Source organism: Oryzias latipes, chromosome 14 (assembly GCF_053564925.1).
Source record: "Oryzias latipes strain Hd-rR chromosome 14, Olatipes_Hd-rR_3.1".
Taxonomy (NCBI): domain Eukaryota; kingdom Metazoa; phylum Chordata; class Actinopteri; order Beloniformes; family Adrianichthyidae; genus Oryzias; species Oryzias latipes.
This window is the reverse complement of record NC_136250.1, coordinates 28,438,104-28,463,630: the sequence shown is the minus strand read 5'-3', so window position 1 is coordinate 28,463,630 and position 25,527 is coordinate 28,438,104. Positions and strand designations below refer to the sequence as shown.

The 25,527-nt window shown below is 44.8% G+C and overlaps 1 protein-coding gene across 2 annotated transcripts; it reads right to left on the bottom strand.

Annotated features, from left to right (window-relative positions):
* Nucleotides 1–47: 47 nt before the first annotated feature.
* LOC101154889 (cullin-5) lies at nt 48–25,403 on the bottom strand. Of its 2 annotated transcripts, none has more exons than XM_023962657.2 (19): nt 25,253–25,403; nt 23,107–23,216; nt 22,900–22,999; nt 16,222–16,398; nt 16,006–16,147; nt 15,782–15,927; nt 14,723–14,803; nt 13,280–13,373; nt 11,954–12,084; nt 10,315–10,422; nt 10,177–10,241; nt 9,972–10,104; nt 8,809–8,940; nt 7,930–8,053; nt 6,101–6,276; nt 3,507–3,668; nt 3,318–3,436; nt 978–1,101; nt 48–891 (listed from the first exon to the last, which is right to left on the bottom strand). In XM_023962657.2, the coding sequence occupies exons 1-19, from the start codon at nt 25,274–25,276 to the stop codon at nt 697–699; spliced, it is 2,343 nt and encodes a 780-aa protein (XP_023818425.1). In that variant the 5' UTR covers nt 25,277–25,403; the 3' UTR covers nt 48–696. The 2 variants fall into 2 exon arrangements, with proteins under 2 accessions (XP_023818425.1, XP_078786961.1); XM_078930835.1 differs by having other exon boundaries at nt 24,823–25,259.
* Nucleotides 25,404–25,527: the final 124 nt, after the last annotated feature.

Genomic DNA, 25,527 nt, shown 5'->3' with positions numbered 1-25,527 from the left:
CAATAAAAGAAAATACGTTGTGAGTTGAAGGACAAGAAGCCTGCAGGTTTGGTTTAAAATAAGGTGCTGTTTATTTCCATTCATCCGTCACCACTCCGCAGCATTCAGGTTTGTAGTATTGAGTAATACTGACCTCAGACTCCTCCCACAGACCTCCTGCAGATGGGAGGCCACACCCACCTCAGTCCCAGGGAACATTTTCATTGGACGAATTCCACTTTGCGTCAGATCCCTGTAACATTTCAGGTTCATTTTCGTGAACCGTGAGGAGTTTTCCTGACTTCATTAAACAACAATTTACACATGATGTGGAGGCTCCGCCTCCAGGTGCAGAGGGGAGGAGCTTCTTGAAATAGTCCAGGTTTTACTTTAACTGTGGATCATTTGAGCTACTCTGCTTTCCCAGGGTTTCTTTTTTGGACTTGTGCGATCAGGAGAGCAGCAGTGGACCCACCACGACAAAGAACCCCCCCCAAACAACCCCTTGGCGCAGCCCCCCCCCCCGTAGTGCCACATTCATCTCTGTACAGGTTTAAGGCAGGAGTTCCCCTTGGTTGTGTCACAGTTTGGGATTCCCTGCTCGTCTCTGGGTGTGTTTCTCTTTCAAGGGACAGAAGCCTGGAAGCTTTTCGGTGTCCATCAGGCTTGATCAGCAGAGACCACGCAGGCGCCGGCATCACACCGCGTCGCACCGCGCTACGCCATGTAGATAAAGGTGTTTATGTCCGTCTCGTCCCGCTTTATGTACTTGTGATCTATCAGCCACTCGATCTGCTCCTTGATCATCTTCTTCTGCGGTAAAAACATGTTCTTCAGGATTTCCACCAGCTCCGTCTGCAGCTGCGCGTTGTTGATGCGCTTCCGCATCTTCATTATCTGGATGATGGCCTCCTGGACACAAGGGGGCGGGGAAACAGTGGATCTGAAAGTCGGAAGAGGTTTTCAGCGCACATGAAACTCCTGAGGAGCCCTCATACCTGCGTTCTCAGTATCCTGAGCTGGACGATGCCCTCATTCTCCTCTTCTCTCATTCGCTCGGTGGTGAGCTGCAGCCGACCAATCAGGTTGATCTTCCCCCTTTTCTGAACCTTAGAGTTCTTTCTGGGAATTCAAAGCAAAGGCTTCTAAAGTTAGCCCTTTAATGCCAGAGCTCCAGTGTTGACCTTCTTTATTTTATTGAATCTTGTGGTTTCATTGTAGACCACAATTAAAACATAGGACCTGTATCATGTAAAATCAACTTTTTGAGCTTTTAAGTGTTTTATAATGTTCATTCCTCACAAAAAACAACCCAGATCACGTATTTCAGAGTATTGGTCCCTAACCCCTACATAGTGCACTATATAGTGTGTTCACAAATGTTGTAGTGCTGTCCAAATTTACAACTCCAAAATCCTGTGCCCTAGAAATTTCCCAGAAGTCTCTGCGAAAAACCAGTGTGCATCGATGTTCACTAGAACGGCGAATATAGACCACAATGCATTGCGTCGGAACAATTTTTCCCCAAAATAATGTATTTAAATTTATATTTTTAATAAACCATCAACGTTTTCATCCTCAGAGTACAGTGGACTCATAAATAATCGTCACAAAACGCTCATATTAATTCGATTTTATACCATGGTCCGGGTGAATACTCGATTCTGATTGGCTGCTGGGTGTGGATTAAAAAGTGATACCACAGGATAACCGCATGGGGAAAAAAGAAGTTCCGGTAACCTAGCTTAAATGTTTTGTATCACTGCGCCGTCTTCTTTAAAACAACCGTTTACTTTATCATTTGGACAAATACAAGCGGTAAGAAATGAACTTTCTCTCTGAACTGATGCTTCATTCAACCCATCGGAAAGATCAGCATATATATATCGCCGAATCTTGACTGCAGCGGTGGTGCGGCGCAACGCGGACTATTTGTTCCATCGCGCCGCACCACGTAACAACTAGTCTGCTTTTTATGAGAAAAGCGATCCAAATCGGAAAAAAACAAGAATTAAGGACTAAAAACTGGTTAATATGTATTGCTTTTGTAAGTGACCATGGTATAAGCGGGTTAATGGCCTTTGAAGAAACGCACTTCGCGGAGGCAACTGTTGGACGGTTCAGGCTTCCACAGTGTGCGTTAAAAAGTAATGATGCACACTTCGTGGGCCATTAACCCTTACTTAACTTTGTGAAATCGATGACGTGATGTCCAACGTTAGAAAAAAAAAAAAAAAAGTAGTAAGCATGGCGTTCGAATTGCTTTGAAAATCTAGGGCACTACACGCTATGTAGTATTTTAATAGTTAGGGGTTAGGGTGGGAATTCGGACACAGCCATTGTGACATCACAAAGTAAGGAACCGCCCCGTCCAGGTGGAGTCTGCACTGCCAGCTCCGCCCCCAGGCTAACACACACGCCCACTTTTTCAGTGGAGCTAGCGACGATCGGCTAAACGCTTTCCTTCTATATGCAAAATATGTCCATGCATCTTTGCAAAAGTTCGAATGTTGTTTGTTTTCATGAGCGAAACGCAGACACTCTGCTGAGGCCGGCTCTAGGTTGACGTCATGAAATGGGCGACACCCACAAAGAGCGAAAGGCGGAGCCTCAGCGATCGAGTGGTCTTACTTCCGGGTTGGAAAATTAACTGTCAAAAGAACTCATATTTCATAACAAAATAGTTCTTTAGTGTGCCAAAGGTAATATATTATCACTATCAATAACTTCATCTGCGTCTGACTTTTAAAGTGTGACGGGAAACTACAGAATATAACATTAAACGTAAATATACTGTGTTTTACAACTTTATTATCAGCGTACCCGTGACATTGGCCTATAGCTGCATACTATGCTAAGCGGGTTTAGTTCGTTGGAACCACTGACACAATAAATCTACATTTTGAGGGAAAAATCTAGGTTTTGTCTGTCCATCGCAGATTTCTTCTTCCATTTCCTCAAAGGCTCTTCCCCAACACATTTAATTTCCTGTTATCTTTGTGAGCTTGGAGCTTTCATTTAGTAGTTGGAGCAGCTGCTTTGAGACGGAAGCAAACACGTGAAGAGGCAAACGACTTAACGTGTGTCAAGAGTACCCGCAGGCGGATGCGAGGGACAGAAACCGGTAGCTCTCCAAAATAAAACGTCGTTCAGAATCAGAAAGTAAAACAGAAATCATCTGAAATATGTGTTGTGTTCTGTGGCTGCAGTCCGGTGGTTGGGGACCACTGCACTAACATGTTGACGGATGAGTAAAATGGGTAAAAGGAGGTCGGACAAAACGCAGAAATTAAATCCATCCCAAAGAGAAACTGTAATAATCGGAATGTGTTCCTTACATTAGAGAGAACTCCTGGTTGACGCAGAACAGCGTTCCCTCTGCAAAGTCTTTGGGTGAGGACACCGCCGGCTCGTACAGCAACACCTGCCGCTTCAGTTTGGGGAACGCCACCAGAGACTGCGAGGACGAAGGAAAAGCGTTAAGGGGGGCGGAGGCGGAGATGGCGAGCTCAAACGTTCCAGTTTACCCAGAGAGTCCGCCGCAGCTCCGCGTCGGGCAGCTCAGTGGCCAGCTTGAGGTTCTCGAAGCTGATCCGCTCTCTGGGCCTCTGGTTCCAGGCAAACAGCACGGCCAGCTGGAAGGTGGTCACCTCCAGGTCATAGTGACCCACTTCATTCTTAAACGTAATCTGGAGAAACATCAGAGGGTTGGAGGATTGTTGGAAAACAATTTCTAAATCAAAAGGATATACATACAGTCAGGACCATAAATATTTGGACAGAGACACATTCTTTCTAATTTAGTTTCTGTACATTACCACAGTGAATTTTCAACAAAACAACTCAGATGCCATTGAAGTGCAGACTTTCAGCTTTTATTCCATGGGTTGAACTAAAATATTTCATAAAAATGTGAAAAACTAAAGCATTTTTTAAACACAATCCCTTCATTTCATGGGCTGGTAAGTAATTGGACAAATGAAATAACTTGAAACAAAATGGTCATTACTAATATTTGGTTGAAAAGCCTTTGTTGGCAATGACAGCCTGAAGTCTTGAACTCATGGACGTCACCAGATGCTGGTTTTCTCCTTCTGAATGCTCTGCCAGGCCTTTACTGCAGCGGCAAACAGTTGCTGTTTGTTTGTGGGCCTTTCTGTCTGAAGTTTAGTCTTCAACAAGTGAAATGCTGCTCAATTGGGTTAAGATCAGGTGACTGACTTGGCCATTCCAGAATATTCCACTTCTTTGCTTTAATAAACTCCTGAGTTGCTTTGGCTGTATGTTTTGGGTCGTTGTCCATCTGTATTATGAAACGCCGCCCAATCAGTTTGGCTGCATTCACCTGGATCTGCGCAGACAGGGCTGCATTCACCTGGATCTGCGCAGACAGAGCTGCATTCACCTGGATCTGCGCAGACAGAGCTGCATTCACCTGGATCTGCGCAGACAGTTTGTCTCTGAACACCTCAGAATTCATTGGGCTGCTTCTGTCCTGTGTCACGTCATCAATAAACACTAGTGTCCCAGTGCCACTAGCAGCCATGCACGCCCAGACCATCACACTGCCTCCGCCGTGTTTTACTGATGATGTAGTGTGCTTTGGATCATGAGCTTCTCCACGCCTTCTCCATACTTTTCTCTTGCCATCATTCTGGTAGAGGCTGATTTTGGTTTCATCTGTCCAAAGAATGTTTTTCCAGAACTTTTTGAGATGCTTTTTAGCAAAGTCCAATCTAGCCTTCCTATTCTTGAGGCTTATGAGTGGCTTGCATCTTGCAGTGTACCCTCTGGATCTACTTTCATGCAGTCTTCTTTTTATGGTAGACTTGGATATTGATCCGCCTACCTCCTGGAGAGTGTTGTTCACTTGGTTGGCTGTTGTGAACGGGTTCCTCATCACTATGGAAATGATTCTGCCATCATCCACCACTGTTGTCTTCCGTGGACGTCCAGGTCTTTTTGCGTTGCTGAGTTCACCAGTGCTTTCTCTCTTTCTCAGGATGAACCACACTGTTGATTTAGCCACTCCTAATGCTGTAGCAATTTTGTTTTTTTCTGTTTTCTCCGCTTCATGATGGCTCCTTTCACCTGCATGGAGAGCTCCTTTGACCGCATGTTGTCTGTTAACAGCAAAATCTTCAAATTGCAAGCACGAGTCCTCTAATCAACTCCAGGCCTTTTATCTGCTTCACTCATAATGACATAACAAGGGAATTGTCCACACCTGCCCATGCAATAGCATGGAAGTCAATTGTCCAATTAGGAGCCCATGAAATTAAGGGATGGTGTTTAAAAAATGCTTTAGTTTTTCACATTTTTATGCAATCTTTTTGTTCAACCCATGGAATAAAAGCTGAAAGTCTGCACTTCAATGGCATCTGAGTTGTTTTATTTAAAATTAACTGTGGTAATGTACAGAAACTACATTAGAAAAACGTGTCTCTGTCCAAATATTTATGGTCCTGACTGTATATATACACACACACCATGGTCTCGGTGAATCCTCAATTCTGATTGGCTGCTGGACGTGGATTAAAAAGTGAAAATCCACAGTGATAATGTGAGCCTAAAAAATAAGTTCCGGTCACATAGCTTTAATGTTTAGTATATCACTGCGCTGGCCTCTATAATACAAACTTTTGCTTCATCATATGGACAAAAACATGAGGTAAGAGGTGAACTTTCCCTCTGAACGGATGCTTTTCCCGTAACAGGAAGTGACGCTGCCGCTGAGGATGCTCTCTATGCTGCAGGTTTAAAAGGGAAGTCTGAAGTCCCTGAAGTGTCTGAAGGACTTCCTTCACCCGGACCAAGTTAAAGCCTGCTGGACGTGAACCCTTTAGGCACCAGAAGCTGTGCAGTTTTTCCACTGATGTCCCTCTGACGGCGCTCAGTTGGTGTGGCTGCTACTGTGCTGATTCAGCTGATGTTCGGATGTAGATCGTTCACCATCACACCCAAATTTCAAATGATCCTTAGAAATGTTATTTCAGATAAACTAGTTTTGTTTTTTCAGCTTAAAATGTCAAAAATATCCTCCTCAAAAACGCTCTGCTCTTGTGTTGCATTCTCTTGTAATGGGATGTTCAGGTACCGAAGCTTTGGCGGTTAAACTCACAATGCCGTTTGACATGAGATGATGCCAGTGCAGCTTCCTGCCGCTGTGGTTCTTCTTGTAGAAGTCCTCCACCTCGGGTATCAGGTCCTCCAGCTCTGTGGGCAGAGACACGAAGACCTTCTCGCTGCTCCTCGACCACGCCCCCGCGTTCAGGATTTTGATGTTGACGGAGTCAGCTGCAAAAAAAAAAAGCTGGATTTAAACCTCTGTTCTTATTTCGGACCCAAAAGTATCTGCAGACGTTCACATTGTTTTATTCAACAGGAACCAAGACTCTCTTATCAAATACAAGGGATTGTGAGCAATATTTCTGTTTCCTTCCTGCTTAAGTTTGGCTTGTTGGAAGCAGAATTGAGAAAAAGCGAACAAGTTTTCATTTTTGCACAGCGCTGCAAACTGAAACTCAATTTAACAAATAAAGACAGAGTTTTTTTTAACATATTTTTTAATTTTATTTGAAAAGAAGATGCAAACAATAAGAAAACAAACTTTCAAATAACTAAAAACAACCTGTTGCTAAGTCAGTTCTTGAAAAGAAATGTTCATATTTTTAGAGGCTGCTTATTGTCATCTTTTTGGTTCAAATGTTAATTTAATGTTAATCAAATGTTTTAAATATGAAAAATCAATTTGGTGTTAAAACCAAATCTCAGGCTTCTACTGTTGTTAATTCCTTAACCTTAATCTATGTTTGGTTTACGGGTGCAGAGAGCTAAAGAGGATATGAGATTTTTCGGGAATTATTGTTTGATTTCCTCTGAAGCAGTAGACTACAGACGTCTTTTTGGCGCTCAGCAGAAGGTCGTCCACACGTTTCACTGGAACCCGTGAGGCCGATCGTCAAAGGACCCATCTGTTTATTCAACCCTAACCCGCTGGTGTGTGCACCACGCCGTGCCTGAAGGATCAGCGCCGAGACGCTCAAAAGACGGTGAACCAGGAATCAGGTCGGAGGTCACGTGACCTGCGGGGGAATCTGGGCGACTCACGTTTGAAAACGTGGCTCAAGACTAAGGGGCAACAGACTTCCATGTAAAGGTTAAACCTCTAAAGCACTCCCACTGCGCCGTGGTTTCCATGGCAACGGCAAACCGCGGAGGAGCCAAAGTTAATGGCTGTGTCCGAATTCCTACCCTAACTACTAAAAAACTATACAGTGCGGCACTGTAGTGCCCTAAATTTTAAAAGCAATTCGGACACTAGGCACACCGCTTTTTTTTTTAAACGGCGTCGAGTTAAAAGTTCAAATCTAATTGATATGAGCATTTTGCGACGATTATTTACGAGTCCACTGTCTTCTGAGGATGAAATTGTTGATGGTTTATGGGCAAAGATTGTTCCGATGCAATGCATTGTGGTCTATATTCGCCAATCTACTGAGCATTGATGCACAGTGGTTTTTCCACAGAGAATTCTGGGAAATTTCTAGCGCTCTGGATTTTGGAGTTGTAGATTTGGACAGTACTGCAACATGGCGAACGCACAAAATAGTGCACTATATAGTGAGTAGGGAAGGAATTCTGACACAACTAATGTTTTTAAGCACGCATTATCATCCTAAAGATTTTGAGGTGAATATAATGGATTACTACAGACATTTTTCAAAAATAAATAAACAAAACCATACAGGCTTTAAAAGAAAAAACAATAAAAGGCCCGTTTTTTCCACTCAAGAGGAGGATTTCCTATCTCAGAAACATGGCATCTTTAAGTCCACTGCAATAGAAACGAGTTCTCACAGAGAACATTTACTAACTAAAAACTGTCGCATGACAAAAACACTCATCCAGCAAAGGTTAAGCAGCCAAAACTCAAGAGGAAGTCCTTACCTGGCAAAGCCAGCCTTTTGTGTTTGTGCATTTCTTTAAACGACTGGTTGAGATCTTCCGACACCTTGATGTCCTGAAACATCCGTGCCAGCTTGTTGACGTAATCAGCTGGCATTCCTACTTCCTGCGAAGGACACCGCAGGGGTTAACGCCATCTAAGATTCAGCTAGATATTCTAATGTTTTTAATGTGTTGATCTAAAACTTGTTAGTTTGTTCATTTGATTTTGCAGCTGAAGCTCCTGGCTGTGATTAAAACGGTAGCTGTAGAAGAAGCACATTATAATAAATAAATAAATAAACCCCACTACTTTATTTTCTGAAACTAAAGAAAATGTGTTGTAAAGAAGCAGATCAAAGGGAGATTTTATCAGTGACTCCTTGCAAAACCGTCACCATGGCAACAGGCAAGAGTTAAGGTCAACAAAGTTTCACTTTTATGTTGAGTTAAAGCAGATAAAACTGAAAAGTGTTGTGAAAATGAGTCAAAGGCAAATTGTCACCATGGAGGGAATAAATATTTACTACAGATGAATATGTGATATTCTTTTTTACCTACAGACCTGATGTTCATACTAGTTTAACCTCTGCTCTCAAAGGAAAGCTATGACTTTTAATTTGAAATACAGACACAAACAACACCAAATCTTCATTAGTCACAAACGTAAAATACATCAACGGATTTCTATGGAGTAATTACTTAAAAACAGACATGAAGGAAACTTTTAATCAACTGGATATAAATTTAAAATGATTTAAAGATCCTTCAGTGATGGGAACTGTGTGGTTTTTCTTTTCAAGATTTGCTTCAACTGACTGGATCCAGAAACAGACTTGAGCTGAAATAACAGAAAGAAACAGAAAAAATGATTGAACCAACCCTGAGCCACTCCACCATGTTCTCCTCGATCTCGCTGTCCGCAGAGATGTCCAGGATGAGGCGGCGGGTCAGATGAGCTTTGTGGTAGCGCATGAAGACGTCTTTGTTCTGCACATACTTCAGCACTAAAAGCTGCACAGGAATACAGACAACAGTTGAAATGAAAGGCAGTCCTGTTTGATTCAACAGGATTTTTCATTGTTTGATTTTATTTTTGTTCAAAAGCTTTTTTTCTTTTTCTTTTTTTTTGTAAAAATATTTTGTACCTATAAAGTTTTGATTTCTGGCTTTAACAGAAAAACGATTTTTGCCCATAGATGCAAGAAAATGCGATAAAGTAAAAACAAACCAAAACAAGCACGTCGAGGATATCCAAAGAAGTATTATTATGGGATGGCCACAGGACCTACGGGTTGACGGCCATTTATGGCAAAATGTGAAATTTGGCCATTTTTCACATTATCCCACAATACAGGAAAAGAAAACTTTTGTGATCTCACACACACTGCCAGGTTAAGTCTACAACCACGATCAAAGTTTTGTTGACCTCAGGATGAGCCCGCCATCTTGAATTTAAAAAAATAAAAATCAACCTTTAGGTCCAAATACAAATTGAACCCCCCTCCTAGGGATTTCAATCCATTGCCTCCCAACTCCTTGAGCATCGTTGAAAAGCCACTTGGGGGAAAAAAATGTTGGAATTAGAAATTGTAGATTTTGAACGTCGTTAGCGTGGCGAGCTTGTACAGAGAGCCCTGTTACCCGCACTTTCTCCAATAGAATGTTGTGGAAAATGTAATACATGAGAGCAAAGGTGAGACCAAGCCCAGGTAGTACCTGGGGGGGGGGGCAAACAACACCGCTTGCAGCTTTTATTTACTTAGTATTTTCAAAATAAAGTTGGAATTTCTTCGATCCCTTTTTTAAACCCTTTGAGGAAGTTAATGCGACTCAAAATCCCAGCATGAGTCGATGCAATGTAGACCACTAATACCTCTGCTGCTAAAATTAAAGGTCTTGTTGGTCAAAAAGTGCAAACATATAGCTTTTCAAGGCGGTTTCAGTTTGATGACATCATTTTGGATCACAGTTTCCCTGGTTTTCCAGGTTCCCGTTTCCTCGGATTGAGCCCATTGAGCACGTTATAGCCGCCTTGGACGTACCACTTCCTTCAGCTTGGCCTCAATCTCGTCGGAGGTGAGCTTCTTGCTGAGCGGAGTCTTCCTCAGCAGCATGTCGCAGTAGTTGGCCAGCAGCTCTGGACACTTGGACTCAGGCTGAGTCTTCAGGCCCGCCCTGAAAGCACAGTGAGCCGGTCAGACACGGTTCCTGTTCACCGCCAGAGCAGGAGGCCACCGAGCTCCTCACCCTTTCTGCTTCACTGGAAGCTCTAACTTGAAGATGGTGGCATCGTTGACGACCGCTTTGTAAGCCTGCGAAGAAGAGGCGAGAGCAATGAGCGGCGATCATGTGCCGTTCAAGGCCAATCGAGCAACGCCGACTCACTTTGTCTCTGGCGGTTAGGAAGCGCGGGTCGTCCTGGAAAGCTTCTTTAACCAACCGACTGAAGCGGTTGAACAACGTCAGCAGCTGCTCCACGTATTTCTCTGAGTCCTGCGACACAGAACAAAGGTTTAAGCTGGTGCCAGTGAGATGTTTGTTCTTCCCTCTAGCCTTCATTGTCATGAGAATACAGACGCTTTTCATACAGCTTTTTGTAATCTTCTAGCTAAAGGAACCGCCTTCTTTGTCGAGTTTTTATGGAAAAAATGTCCTCATCAGCTCTTAAAGTCCTTGAAATAAAACGACACATGGATAAAAAACAACATGACACGCCATGTGTTTTCAAGCAGCTCGTTGTACAAAAACCTTATCAGCCCCTCACATCTCTGCTACGGAGTGTAGACCTTCGACTGTATCTGAGAACTGGAGTGAGTGACGTCAACCAAAGACAAAGCTTTACTTCCAGCTCCAACCAAATGAAGTCAATTCAGTTTTGCGATACGGACGCCACCATGTTGGAACCAGCAAGCAGCGATTGGTCCGAGTCGGTCTGAGCCATTGTCTCTACGCCAACCACTCTGACCAATCAGGAGTGAGCTTGTTGGAAGTCCACAACCTCTACCACCCTTAAAGAAGACTAAAGAAAATCTGTCCAATGTTTTGAACGTTGGAGTTGGGGGCCAGCAGGCCCCGCCTACTTTTAATTGAGGCATCTGATTGGTCAGTTTATAATTTGAACACGTTATTAAAAAAAAAGGTATCAGAGTAAGAATGGTTATTCTGACCAAAAGAATGACTGAGAAACCGCTTTTATTTCTCTAAGGAAGTCTATGGGGGTTTGGCTTCTTTGGAGCCAGCAGGTACTTCCTGTTTGGAACGCCAGGTGGGAGGAGTCACTCAGTCCGGTTCTCATACACAGTCAGTAGTTTGGACTTATTTCTCAACATTCGATACTTGAAGTTTATAATCTTCTGTTCTTTTCAGGCCCAAATGCAGAAATTCAATGAGGTTAAAGCTTCAGAAAAGGTTTTTTTGATTACTTAAGAAATCTCGCTACTATAAAACAAGCCCAAACCATGACCCCTCCACCGCAATCTTTCCATTTTTGTCCACTACACTCACAGATGTTTTTTTTTTAACAGATTGTTGCCCAATTGTTTGCTCCGTAAAGAAAATTACAGGGAAAATATTTAAACTTAATCTGTTGATCTTTCATAAAAGGCCGTTCATAAATTTAGATGAATTGGAGTAAATAAATCTATAACACCTCTGGAGGATTTGCTTGGTTTGGAGTTTTCTTGTTTTGACTTGAGACTAACTCAGAGACATTTAAACATGAACTAAATTCAAATGTAACTAAATTCTACAAATGTTTTAAAGTATGAAAGTTACCCACAGTTCCTAGTTGGCTTTTTGAACTCAAACTCACGTTTGGACACTATTTTAGCCAAAACTAATAAACTACATCAAATTTTACCAAACATTTTACAATAGATAGAGTTAAATGTTGAGCCTTTTTAGGGATCACTTTGGTTATTTAAGAACCAAAACGCGTTTTCCATTATCCTCTTGTACAAACCGTTGGAACTGTTTTGGTTTTCTCTTTTTGACATAAAACAGAACTGAATTTTGCGTCTCTCACAGAGGTGATGGTCTCTGCAGAAGCAACCATGTCCGCCAGGCCTGCGCTCATGATGTGCTCCTCCAGGTCCTTCAGCATGGGCTCCATGCCGCTCGGCACTTTGTCCATCAGCGAGAACATCAGATGAAGCTCTGGGACGGAAACAGAGTCGTCATTTTCTACCAAACCACAGGTTTTCGAATGAAAGGTTCAATGATGAACGGTGAGTTTGGTCCACTGCAGCAGAGGTGTTACCGGGGTCTGACCCGGAATATTAAACACTGCATTATACAAGCAGCAGAACATTTGCTGCTTTAGAATCCATTATGCTGGGAGCGATTTATAAACTCAAGCAGCACTGACTCACAATCCATTAAAGCAGGCTGCTTAACGGAAGCAGAAACCAAGCAGCCCTCTCACTTCTGAACATTTCATTCAACACGCCTGATTGTTTACAGCTGGGCTTCATGTTTAAATGATGGCTAGAGAAGCACCAGCTCATTTTCAGGAAGAGTTTTAGGCCCCGATGATCCGTTTGCTTTACCGAGTCGGGTTTACTAACATCAGAAATGTTTGGTGAACAATAAATGTGTCCAAATCCAGAGAAGAAAAAGGCTATTAACAGTCATTTGAGCAGCCTTTCCTACACAAATAAAAGCTTTTTTATGGGTTTATTTGTGACCTTTAAGCCTCTATACACCCAAATATATTACAGCTGTGAGGATTTCCATGTTTTTTCTTTTCTTTTTGTCTTAATGTTACACATTTACAATAAACATCTTATTTTGCATCAGGCCTGGCACTTATTAGATGCTCCAAAGGTTTTTTTTTTTCTAAAGAAGATTTTTATTAGACAACAGTGGATGCAGTTTATTTTTTATGGGCAGAAATCCAGCAGATTTTGGAGATTTTTGCCACAAATGGACAGAGGGGGTGGGATCAGTTTTATCCTCACCATTGTCACCACGACGGCCAGACGTGACGTCACCAAAGCCGCCTTTTGCAAAGAAATAAAAGCATCAAGACAAACGTGATTGACAGTTGTTGGAACGCGCACAGTCAGTGCTTCCAGAGCCAAGCATTGAAATAAAAGAACCCCTCCCCATTTTAGTGATGCTTAAATACTTTTAAAAAATGATGACCAATCAGAACAAGCCAAGCCTCAAAGGGGCGGGGCTTCACTAAAACCATAAAAGATGAAAGTGGGTTTAAAAGCTTTCTGAACTTGTAAAAAAAAATTAAACTCATTTTTTTAAACAGGTTTGTTCAAATTGCACTAAAACTAGAAACTCGATTCGGAGGATAATTTATTTGAGGATCATTTCCATGCAGGGAGGCCGTACTCACTGTCCGTCTCGTTTCTTTTGATCATTCCCGGACATTCAGCTAAGATGGTTTCCTTGAACGAGGTTACGAGCGCGTTGACGCAGCACTCCATTAACTGCACACAAACAACATGAAAACTTCAGAAAATACGCTTTTTACGTTTCAAAAAGACAGTTAGATCTTTGAGGCAAACAAGCGCAGTGAATGAGAATGACGGACTTCCATCGTATTTGACTCCATGAGACAAAAATGACACGAAAACCACCAATAAAAACAAATCAGAGCAAAATAAACCCTAAGGACGTCGGTTTAATTCCCCAGTTAACAAAAACAGAAAGACAAATTCTGGTAAATGATTTTACTGGAGCAGAACCATTGTGACAATCTGACGAAGGTTAAAGTCGTTTTTCCTTAAATAAAAATGTCAAAGAAAACGGCAAACTAGACATTCTAGATAAAACCAAATTTGCAGCTTTTCACTGTTTTTTTAAAAAATTTCAGAGAAAATGACAAAAGTTCGTATAAAAAATGAGACTTTTCCTGCCAGACACGTCCGTAAGTGCTGCGTTTAAATACCAGTGGAATGCTCGGTCATTAGAATTTTCCTATCAGCCTTCCCTTCTAAACGTATTTCCTTCAGTGGGTGTAGCAGGGCTTAAAAAAACTTTAGAGGAAAATAAAAATTATTATCTGAGAATATAACGTTCACTTTTAAACGCTAATATATATATATATTAAAAGTATATTATTCTCCGAGACACCGAATTGATACAAAATGCGTAACAGGAACGACCAGTAGGGGGCACTGTTTTTTTCTTCCGGAAGAAGTCAGTCAGAATGAGAGAGTCATGGGAAGAATGGCGGCCCATCTCGGTGGTCAGCGCCCCGAAGTAAGTAGCCTCTATGTTCAACACTAACATCTACTGTCTTCATGTACTGATTGAGTCATTGTCTGGATACGTTTAGAAGGGAAGGCTGATAGGAAAATTCTAATGACTGAGCATTCCACTGGTATTTAAACGCAGCACTTACGGACGAATTTGTGAGACGTGAAAACAGTCTCACGGTAGATCCGTGCGTAACTTTGGCTTCGTGTGTGCGTAACAAGGGATTCGTGCGTGTTTTTTAAAGATGTGTGTGTGTAAGTAGTTTCAAGCTGTTGTAATCTTAATTTGTGCAAACGTAAATTGCATTTTGTATTTTTTTCATTTTATATTTTTTTAACTTCTACACAAAACGTATTATGTGAGTAACAAATCACGCACAAATCCAAATTTATGCACAAATCCTAATTTAGGCACGCACAAAGCAAGAATATGCATACACAAATCCTAATCTATGCAAAAATTAAGAATTACGCACGCACAAATCCGACTGATTCTAATTTCTCTCCATAGTTTTTGACTCTTTCTGAACTCTTGTCTGGTCTGATGCTGCATCAGAAGCTTTGCATGAAGTACTCACTCCTTGTACGGAGTTGCATTCCCGTCTCGTCTCCAGGTATCGCAGAGCACGTTTCTCCTCCTCCCTCAGCTTGGACTCTGCCTGGAGACAGCGTTCATTCAAGCACAGTCCTAAAAATACACTTTATTTGAAGGAAGACAGCTCTTTGGATTGGAGAAAATGTCATTTTTAAATCATAAGTGATTATTCTGTTGAAGTCCAGAATGACAGAGGAAGGAGAGGAGGAAGTAGGGATGGGCCAATATCATTTTTTCTGGCCAATTCTGATATTTACCTCTTCAACTGTGGCCGATTCTTGCCGATAACGATACTTAGGCATCTACAGTAACACAACGTTTAGATCTCCTTTTTTTTCTTCTTTAGATGCGCACAACTTTTCTTTTACTGGACAATCACATCGTTCTTGACCTTTTTAATATTTACAGCAAAAGGATCTCCGAGGAAGAAATATTGCTTCAAAACTTTCATATAAATATATCTGAATTTATTTATTGAAGATTGGACATGACTGTAAACCATAAGCTCCTTATTTCCAGAGATCTATTAGGAACAACTTGTATCCCTTTTAAAAATAACATTTACCTGAAAACAGTCAGAATGATATCGGTAGTTTTTTAAATATGGAGCCGATCCCAATAAACTCAAATTATGCAAATATAGGCCGATACTGATAGTGGCACCATTGAGTAGGAAATCTAGAGAGTTGATAAAAGAAGAAAGGTGCATTTTCTGTGCGTTCAAGAGAACAGAAGGTTCTTTGTTTCAAGGTACAGAAGTCCTGAAGACGGATCGGCTCTGCAGGAACTTTTACAGCTGAGAACGCAGAGATGGATTCATGCGGACTCAGAAGATGCTCTGCTCCGCCTGTGAGAGCATTCCGATGATACTCGAGAACCAGAGGAGGACAGAGACAGCTTTGACAACAGACAAATGTGAGACCTGAGCTGCTAAAACCCAGCAGGACCTGCAGAACCCAGCTGGGTTCTGCAGGTCCTGCTGGGTTTTAACAGCTCAGGTCTCACATTTGGAAAGCCAGCTCCATTTTTCACAGATGCTCACATATTTCATGTAGTTCTGGACGCCGTTCTGATGGAGGTAGGACGGCGCCTGAGTTCTGTAGAACCTCTCGGTGGAATCCATGTATGCCTTCTCAAAGTTGTCTCTGTAGATCTGCAGCTTGTCTTCGGGGTTGGAGCACAGGTTTACTGCTCAGAAAGAAAGAAAAAAGAAACTCAATCCTCTGTTTTGGGAGGAAAAACAAAAAGGTTCCTGCAGCTTCTCACCGTAGGACTCCCGTACTCCGATCACCAGCTGGGAATCAAAGGCCTCCCCCAGCCTCTCGGCGTGGACCAGCTTCATGGCGCTGTCCTGCAGTCTGTTTTTGATATTGGAGAAGATGGACTCGTTCCAGGTGTCCAGCATGAGCTGCAGGTGAAACAGAGAAGATCTAAGAACCGTCAGCCCCCCCCTTTGAGCTCCGGGCGGAAGCGCCTCCTCACCTTCCGCACTATACTGTCCTCCACGCTGGACTTCTTGTTGGTGCCCTGCTTCCCCATCAGGGTGATCTCCAGCTGGCAGAAAGGCTTGGGCAGGATGTCGCACTGCGTGAAGAACTTCCTCCACTCCGCAATGTAGGCTTTCAGCAGCGCCGTGTCATCCTGGTGACTCAGCACTCGCTTAGGAGAAGTGGGAAAAAAAAGGTGTAAACTTCAGATAAAAAGAAAGATTTACGTCAAACAAAGGCGTTTGAATGCGAGGTGCAACCTCTTCTCTGTGCTGCGGCAACAGGACCAGACCTTCAAATCACATCCAGACAGGAGCGACAAGGAAAAGATTTAGAGAAGGCTCAAAAACAATGGAGGGTGTTAAACCGACGTCTGTACACTGACGGACATCAGATTTTATCTTCACCGCCATCCCCCTCATGGCCGGCTGTAAGGTCACGACCTTTACAAAGAAGCAAAGGCGGAGCAAACATGACTGATAGATTATGAGATCCAGACAGGAATAAAAAATATTTTATTTCATCTCCACTTAAATGAAGTCAGTTCAGGTGCTATCTTCTGACAATGCGGGCGCCATGTTGGAGCCAGATGTGGTCACTAAGTAGTGATTGGCCCGACATGGTCCGAGTTTCTATGACAACCACTCTGGCCAATCAGGAAGGAGATATTTGGGAGTCCACAACCCCTACCACTTCATCATCGTCGTCCTCATCTTTATTTATAAAGTGCTATAACACAATTAAAATCAGACTTGAAAGCGGGCTACACCAAATTTGTGAATCAAAAGTTGTGAACGTTGGACTTGGGGGCCAGCAGGCTCCACCTACTTTTGTTTGAGGGCCAGCAGGCTCCACCTACTTTTGTTTGAGGGCCAGCAGGCTCCACCTACTATTTCCATCAATACACTTGTTATGGCTGTGGCCGTATTTGGTTTTGGTTTGTTCTGTTTGTTCTGTGTTTTGTGTATTATTTCTTTATCAGTGTGGGACTTGTGTTTTTTGTGGATCTTTGTTTGTATGTCTGTGATTATTTTCAGGTGTGCTGGCAAGGGTGTGGCCTCCATTTGGACAAGCTGGTGGAGGCAGCCTTTAAAGCCACCACTTGGACCTCCAGCCGGTGAGAAGGGTGCCTTGCAGCAAAAGCCTCCACTGCAGCTTGGCCCTCTTCTCCATTTTGTTTTGTTCTCCATTTTGTTTATGTCTTCTCCACTTGTTTTAGTTTGTGTTGCACTTTGTAGTTCTTTGTAGTTTGTAGTTTTGTCTGTGCCCACTCTGTTTAGTCCTTTGGTTTATGATTTTGTTTAAGTGAAGCTGTAGAGGTGAACCGCCATTTTGTTTAGTACATGTTTTCTCCTGGTTTTGTTAGGTTAGGGAGGTTAGCGTTCTGTCTTTGATTTCCCTTTTCTTTCTTTGCAGGTAAGATTACATGTTGCAGTTAGTTGGGGTTTTGTTTGTTGTTTTGGCCTGGGTTCACCCTGAAGCCTTTTAGTTTCACTTTTAGTTATTGTTGGATTGTTTGTTTATTTGTAAATAAATTTGTCATATTTTATGGAGACATTCGTTTGGTGCTTTTTGTTACACTTAAATTCAGTAGCCAAACCTTTACTTTTTATGTTATGCCCCCCCCTAGCACCCCTAGACACAAAGGGGGCGTAACATAATTGGGGGCTCGTCCGGGATGTTTGAAACCGTTTCAGTTCACATCATTTGTGATTTGTTCTATGTGGGATTTTGTTCAGTTTTGATTGGCATGGAGACTTTGGTTAACAGTTTTTGGTTCACTTCGTAGTCTTGGTTGGCCACTTTTTTTTTTGTTTGTTTGTTGGCCATAACATTGGCATTTGAAGTTTGGCCTGTTTCTTTGGAGACCAAGAGCAGTTGTCTGAGCAGGAGTGCTCCAACCCTCGGGCAGACCTTGGCTGGACGCATTGGTTGGAGGTGGTGTGGGCAACGGTGTGGGAGTGGAGGCAACTGCAGATGTTGCCAGTGCTACTAACCCCGCTCGGGCGGAGGCAGGTGCGGAGGTTCCCTGCTGCCGTAGCCGGTTAAGAAGGGGGGCCTGACCCAGCGGTATTGCTCCAGACTGGGGTTGCCACAGAGGATCTCCACTGCTCATTCGGTGTGAGTAAACATCTTGCTCTTGATTAAGTCACTGAATTTGTATTTGCACTTTTTGAGTACATTGAGGCCTGTGTGGCCTGACCAAAACATTTGAAGTCGGTGCTTAAGCACATTAATAACATTTTTGTGGGACAAGAAAACTGTTAACCAAACTTGCGTTAAATTTTGTTTGGTGCAACACTTTCGTTTTGTTTGGCTAATTTTGAGTTAGTTTTGTGTGACTAGTTAGAGACTAGTCTTAACGGGTGCGTGTCCTGTGGGGCGCGCACCCCGAGTTGACGGGTGCGTGTCCTGCGGGGCGCGCACCCCGAGTTTGATGGGTGCGTGTCCTGCGGGGCGCGCACCCCGAGTTTGACGGGTGCGTGTCCTGCGGGGCGCGCACCCCGAGTTTGACGGGTGCGTGTCTTTTGGGGCGCGCACCCCGAGTTGACGGGTGCGTGTCTTGTGGGGCGCGCACCCCGAGTTGACGGGTGCGTGTCTTGTGGGGCGCGCGCCCCGAGTTGACGGGTGCGTGTCTTGCGGGGCGCGCACCCCGAGTTGACGGGTGCGTGTCTTGCGGGGCGCGCACCCCGAGTTGACGGGTGCGTGTCTTGCGGGGCGCGCACCCCGAGTTGACGGGTGCGTGTCTTGCGGGGCGCGCACCCCGAGTTGACGGGTGCGTGTCTTGCGGGGCGCGCACCCCGAGTTGACGGGTGCGTGTCTTGCGGGGCGCGCACACCGAGTTGACGGGTGCGTGTCTTGCGGGGCGCGCACCCCGAGTTGACGGGTGCGTGTTCTGTGGGGCGCGCACCCCGAGTTGACGGGTGCGTGTTCTGTGGGGCGCGCACCCCGAGTTTGACGGCCGCGTGCCCAGAGGGGTACGCGTCCCGAGTTTTTGTGATGTGTCTTGTGTGGTCAGTTAGTTTCTGTGGCGCATCTTGAGTTTGTCGTTAGCTTTGTGTGGTGTCCTGTGTTTGTGTGCTTCGTCTTAAGGCCATCTTGAGTTTATGTGTTGTGCTGGGAGAGCCACCACTTCTTTTTTGTGTACTCCACTTAGGGTAAAAACTTCTTTCAGGAAAGAAGTTTTATCTTGGGTAGGGGGGTGTTATGGCTGTGGCCGTATTTGGTTTTGGTTTGTTCTGTTTGTTCTGTGTTTTGTGTATTATTTCTTTATCAGTGTGGGACTTGTGTTTTTTGTGGATCTTTGTTTGTATGTCTGTGATTATTTTCAGGTGTGCTGGCAAGGGTGTGGCCTCCATTTGGACAAGCTGGTGGAGGCAGCCTTTAAAGCCACCACTTGGACCTCCAGCCGGTGAGAAGGGTGCCTTGCAGCAAAAGCCTCCACTGCAGCTTGGCCCTCTTCTCCATTTTGTTTTCTTCTCCATTTTGTTTATGTCTTCTCCACTTGTTTTAGTTTGTGTTGCACTTTGTAGTTCTTTGTAGTTTGTAGTTTTGTCTGTGCCCACTCTGTTTAGTCCTTTGGTTTATGATTTTGTTTAAGTGAAGCTGTAGAGGTGAACCGCCATTTTGTTTAGTACATGTTTTCTCCTGGTTTTGTTAGGTTAGGGAGGTTAGCGTTCTGTCTTTGATTTCCCTTTTCTTTCTTTGCAGGTAAGATTACATGTTGCAGTTAGTTGGGGTTTTGTTTGTTGTTTTGGCCTGGGTTCACCCTGAAGCCTTTTAGTTTCACTTTTAGTTATTGTTGGATTGTTTGTTTATTTGTAAATAAATTTGTCATATTTTATGGAGACATTCGTTTGGTGCTTTTTGTTACACTTAAATTCAGTAGCCAAAACTTTACTTTTTTATGTTATGCCCCCCCCTAGCACCCCTAGACACACAAGGGGGCGTAACACACTGTAGGTAAGGAGGAGGGATGAAGCAGACAGGGAGCAGTGTGGAGTGTGCACGTGCGGGTGGAGATACATGCATGCTGCCGACGTGAACCGTGTGTTCATAAAGGGAGCCAGATCCTACCCAGCCAGACCAGCCAGACCAGGAGAGGGGAGGAGAGCCCCCCAGGCCAGAAGCCCCCCCAGCATCCGGACCCAGGCAGCCCGGGAGGGGAGGAGGAGGGGACCGCCCACCCCACCAGCCAGGCACAGAGAGGGCCCCCCTACAGGGGCCCCCCCAATGCCCAGAGGCACAAGCGAACCCAGTGTCCGGCCCCCAGGCCACAAGACAGGAGCGCTTAGCCGTACCAGGCGGCAGCCATGGGGGCCACCGGGCGCCGGACACCGAGACAAAGGCCAGGGACGAAGCCAGGGCCCCCGGAACCCAAGAGCCGGCCACCACCCGACCGGCGCCCCGTCCCCTTAAGCCAGCCCAGGCCCGCGACCCTAGCAACCCAGGGATCGCCACGCACCCACAGCCACAGCCACCCCCCTAAAACCCTACGCACTACCACCCCCCCCGCCATAATATCTGACCCCCCCTCCCCAACCCTCTCAGTGCCCTCCCCTCTCTGTGATGGGGAGGGAAAGCCCCAGAGGGTCCCAGCGAGCCAGCCCCCAGGTCGGTCCTACCCATGCACTCACACACACATACTCACAATCATCTGGTTACCCTCCCTACCCCCGCCACCAAGCAGCAACCCCCCCCCCCAGCCGGCCGACCCCCAACGCCGCATGCCCGACCCCTCCCGCAGCCGACAGGACACCCATAAGCCCGGCCGCCCCGAGAGGACCAGGCGGGTGAAGACCGGCCGCCCCCCCCGACCCCACCCATGTATGGAGGTGTGGGAGTGCTGTGTGTGTGCTGCAGGTAAAATAGGAGGTCACCAGTGTGGGGGGATCCACCGCTGCCAAGCCGCAAAGCCCCCCACTCCGGAGTCCCTCTGTGAGTGGTGTGTATTTGCTGTGTGTGTGCTGCTAGCATGCAGTGTGTGTGTCTACAGAGGAAGTTAAAATTGTGGGGGGGCCAGCGAAAGGTGAGCACGGATGTTTCACCGTGCCCCCCTCCACCAGACCCTCTCCACAAGGCCCTAGATGAATCAGAGTGTCTAATATGCAAGTAAAAAGCGGGGAGGAGGGCGGGTGCCAACGAGAACCCAGAGAGGGGCATCCCCAGTGAGCCCCGCCAGCATACCTCTCCCATCCAGATCCCGGGGCCCTATGTGCCTGTGTGCAATATTTGTTTGGGTGAGAGCGGGGAGGAGCGGGCGGATGGGCACAACCGGGGGAGAAGGCTCCCCCGAGCTACCGGCCCCCCAGCCGGCCGCGGTAGGCGCCCCCCCTCCCAGAGCGGCCGGGCAGCCAGAAACACCAAGCCAGCCGCAGTTGGAGGCCAGAGCCTCGCGGCGCCGAGAGACAGCCAGCAAGGAAGGGTCCCGGTGCCAGAACGGGGGGGCAGGGGGTCCAGCCCCACCATTCATACCCTGGCCCCCATAAGGACTAGCACACTGCCCCCCCCCAAAAAAAAATAAATAAGTAATAATAATAATAATAATAATAATAAAATAATTAATATAATAATAATAATAATAATAATAATGAAATAAACCCACCCAAGTGAACCCATTAACCCCTGCTGTGACTGCGGCGCCGACCCCCGGGGGGCCAGGCCACGCACCAACTACCGGCCACGGGCGAACCACCGGCCACGGGCAGACGACCCCAGGCCCCAGAGCCCCAAGTCCCCCCCCCCAGCCCCCGCCACGGCGACCAGCCACCCAGCACGGCACCCGGCCGCCGTTCCCGGTCAGCCGCACTGCCTACCCTGCGCCCAGCAGGCACCCGCCCAGGAACCCCTGCCAAGTTGCCGGCAGAGTGTGCGCCCCCACCTACTATTGTTTGAGGGCCACCGGCTCCACCTACTTTTGTTAGAGGGCCAGCAGGCTCCACCTACTTTTGGTGAGGCATCCAATTGGTCAATTTATAACTTGAATAACTTGAACAACAACAAAAATATGAAATTAGGATGATCAAGAAGATTTTAAAAAAAAAAGAAAAAAGGATCAGATCCGGAATTTTTATCCTGACTGATAGAATGACCGTTTATTTCTCTATAGAAGGCTACGGAACTTTGACCTTTGGAGCCAGCAGGTACTTCCTGTTTTTGAACGCCAGTGGGGAGGGGTTACTCAATCCCCCGCAGGAAAAAGCCTTTCCTCATGACCCCATAGGGGGGGGAAAGCTCATTGTGAGAAGAGATTCTCACTAAAACCTCAAGTTGTTTTTTTCTAAACCGATGAATGCAAACAGATCAAGTGCTTATCGTTGTCACAACCCCGCCTGCTGCTGTCTTTCCCTCCACATGCCAACTGTGGCACACACACCCTCGGTTGATATAAACTACTCTAGCTCCGCCGCTGAGTCAATCAGAGACATTGGAATCATGATTCTTTATTGTCATTTTATCACAGTGGTAAAATGACATTAGGTTCTCTGGCTCCAGCTGTTTACAGTGAGAAGGGCTGCATTTTTGAAGTTTTTGGTGTTTGAACCCACAACGACCAGGAGGACACTCTTCCACCGGGACACAGAGCGGGCTCAGAGGCTGAATCAAACCTTTTCCTGTCCGATTCTCTCAGCTGTAAAAGCCGATCCGAGTAAAGAGTCAAACCGATTCTTACTGCTTGTGCTTGTTTGATGAAATCTAGGATGTCCTCTTTGAGGGCCTGGTGGATCTTGGCCGGACCTTTGTCGTCCCACAGACAAACTGAATGAACATCTCTGGAGCAACAAAGACAGAAAAGACTTCTGTTGATCGCCGTCTGCAGCTTCAAGAATCAAACCTTCTTTCTTTGTTTTTTTAAAGCAAAGGGTGTCAGAAAACTCACGAGAACAGGTCAAACCACTGTTGTTTTGTGACGCACTCTTGCCTCAGGAGCTTCAGGACTATGGGACGCATCAGATCCCATTTATCCTCAAACTGCAGGGAGCCTTTGTTCTGGGAAAACAGACAGGAACACGGTGGACTCCATGCTTCAAGAGACTGAACACATTAAGAAGATTAAAACTGGGATTTTCTTTTTGTTTCTTTATACAGTCCTTAAGCTGACTCTCAGAGACAGATCTTTCCAGGAAACGTCCGTCGCAAAGTTCCTGAAAGAGCCGAGTTTGTAGCTGGAGCTGCATAAAGAACAAAGGCGGTCTGGAAAAAGAGACCTGATCTTTAGACGTGGAGGAAAATCTCTTAAACTGCATATGGGGGAAAAACTTTATGCCAGCAACAGTTACAAAAGCCTAAACTCATATTTATTCCTAAAAGTCAAGCAAAAACAGCTTCAAAGCACAACGATTTCAAATATTATAAAAACGAATCAAACTGTGGGGGACATGATGCTGCCAAAAACCATATATTTACCAACACAGCACATTTAATACTAACCATGATGTTGTTCGTGTTAATCATGTAAAAACAATCATCAGTCTTTAATGTCACACATGATTAAAAGTTAAGTCTTCATTCTACCTCCTGAACTACTTGTTTTTAATTAAAGTGACTGATGTCTGAGAGCCTTCTGGGGAAAAAAAAGATCATCTAGTTTATTTTTGGATGTTAATTCAGATTTACTCAATAAAAACACTTGCTGTAATCATTCATTTTCTCTCAACAAACAGGAAAAATTCAAAATTAAACAGATGAATCTCATTACACATCAGCCTCAGGTGGAACAGCTTCATTCTCTGCATTTAGTTTCAGAGTTTGAAGAATAAACTAATATTGATTCTATCATAATTAAACTTTATTTGTTTACTTAAACTAAACAAAATCTGAGTGGAGTACAACCAGTTCTGTTTAAAGCTCTTGGATTCCATTGAAGCGTCCACGAGACTTTAGGATGAATGAGAGTTTTTGTCTTCTGCGGGATCAGGTTCTCCTTCATGAATGCCATATTCAGAAAGTTCTCTCTCTTTGGGATTGGAACAAAAGTTCTAGCTTCTTCTTGTTCAATGGCAATAAAGGCACATCTTATTGATTAATTGATGAATCGATTTCTGTTCCGATGATCCAACCGTCATTAGAATCATCCTCTAAACGCGTTTTGTTCCCTTGCGGGGTCACTGGGCTGCCGGAGTCATTCCCGGCCACTCGTGGGCGAAAGCTGGGGACATCCTGGTCAGGTCGCCAGTCTGTCGGGGGGCACAACCACACACCCTCAGAGTTACCAATTAACCTATGAAGCATGTTTTTTGGTGGGAGGAGGCTGGAGTCCCAGAAGAAAACCCACGCATGCACGGAGAACACATGCAAACTCCACACAGAAAAGGTCCACCATTGATGTTCTGGTTCAGGCCCCCCAGCTGGGACTTGAACCGGGGGCCTCCTTGCTGTGAGGCAAGAGTGCTAACCACCGATATAGGAAAATACCATTTGGGTTCAAGTTTATTTTACTAAAACATAAAAACCACCAAGTGCATCACAGATGTGATGTCAGCAAAAACTGATCAGTCCATCATTCCAGTCCAATGTGTGAAAACACTTTGGATTCTGCAAAGTCATGTGACCATACAGTGTGCTAGAATGTTCTAAGAAACTGAACTAAACTTACTAAACTTCTCTGAAAGCTGCTTTTACTTTAGTGAGGCTGCTGACTCTGACTCCACTGATGATGCACAAGAGATTAGGCGAGATTTTAAATTCTTTAGGTTTAACTTTAATTTGTATACTTCTCATTAGCAGGTTCTATGTTTCTGTGGTTTTCTGTCTATCTGGTTTTCACTTTTTCCCCGCATATTCCACTTTGCTGTCCCCTTTCTTAGCCAGCTACAATCACTGAAAAGCAGCTAGTGTCACTCTCTTTCTGTGTTAGCCAGATGCAACTTCACTTCTCCGGCTGGTGTGAACCGCGCCTGCGCAGCAGTGCACGTGTGCTCAAACGGCTGTCTAAGGTTAAAGCTAAACACCGAAATTAAACTACGAAACTGACAAGCCATTCAGCGAGGGTTAAAGACAAAACATCAGTTTGAAGTGGCTCCTACCTTCAGCAGATGAGGCGTCGCCATGTTCCCTCAACTTATCATCTCGTGGAATCTCGCGCGACCTGCCGGAAGATACAAAAACCCTTTCTGCGCATGTCCAACAGTTTCATCTATTCTAGACATCTATTCAAGTCCCAATATCTACTTTCTTAAAAAATATATACAGACTTTTATTGTAATATCATTTTGCGTTATTTACATTATAATTAGGTTACATTTAAAATATCTCAATAAACGTTTCATTTTGTTTTTGAACTCCATTTAGATTCTCCTTG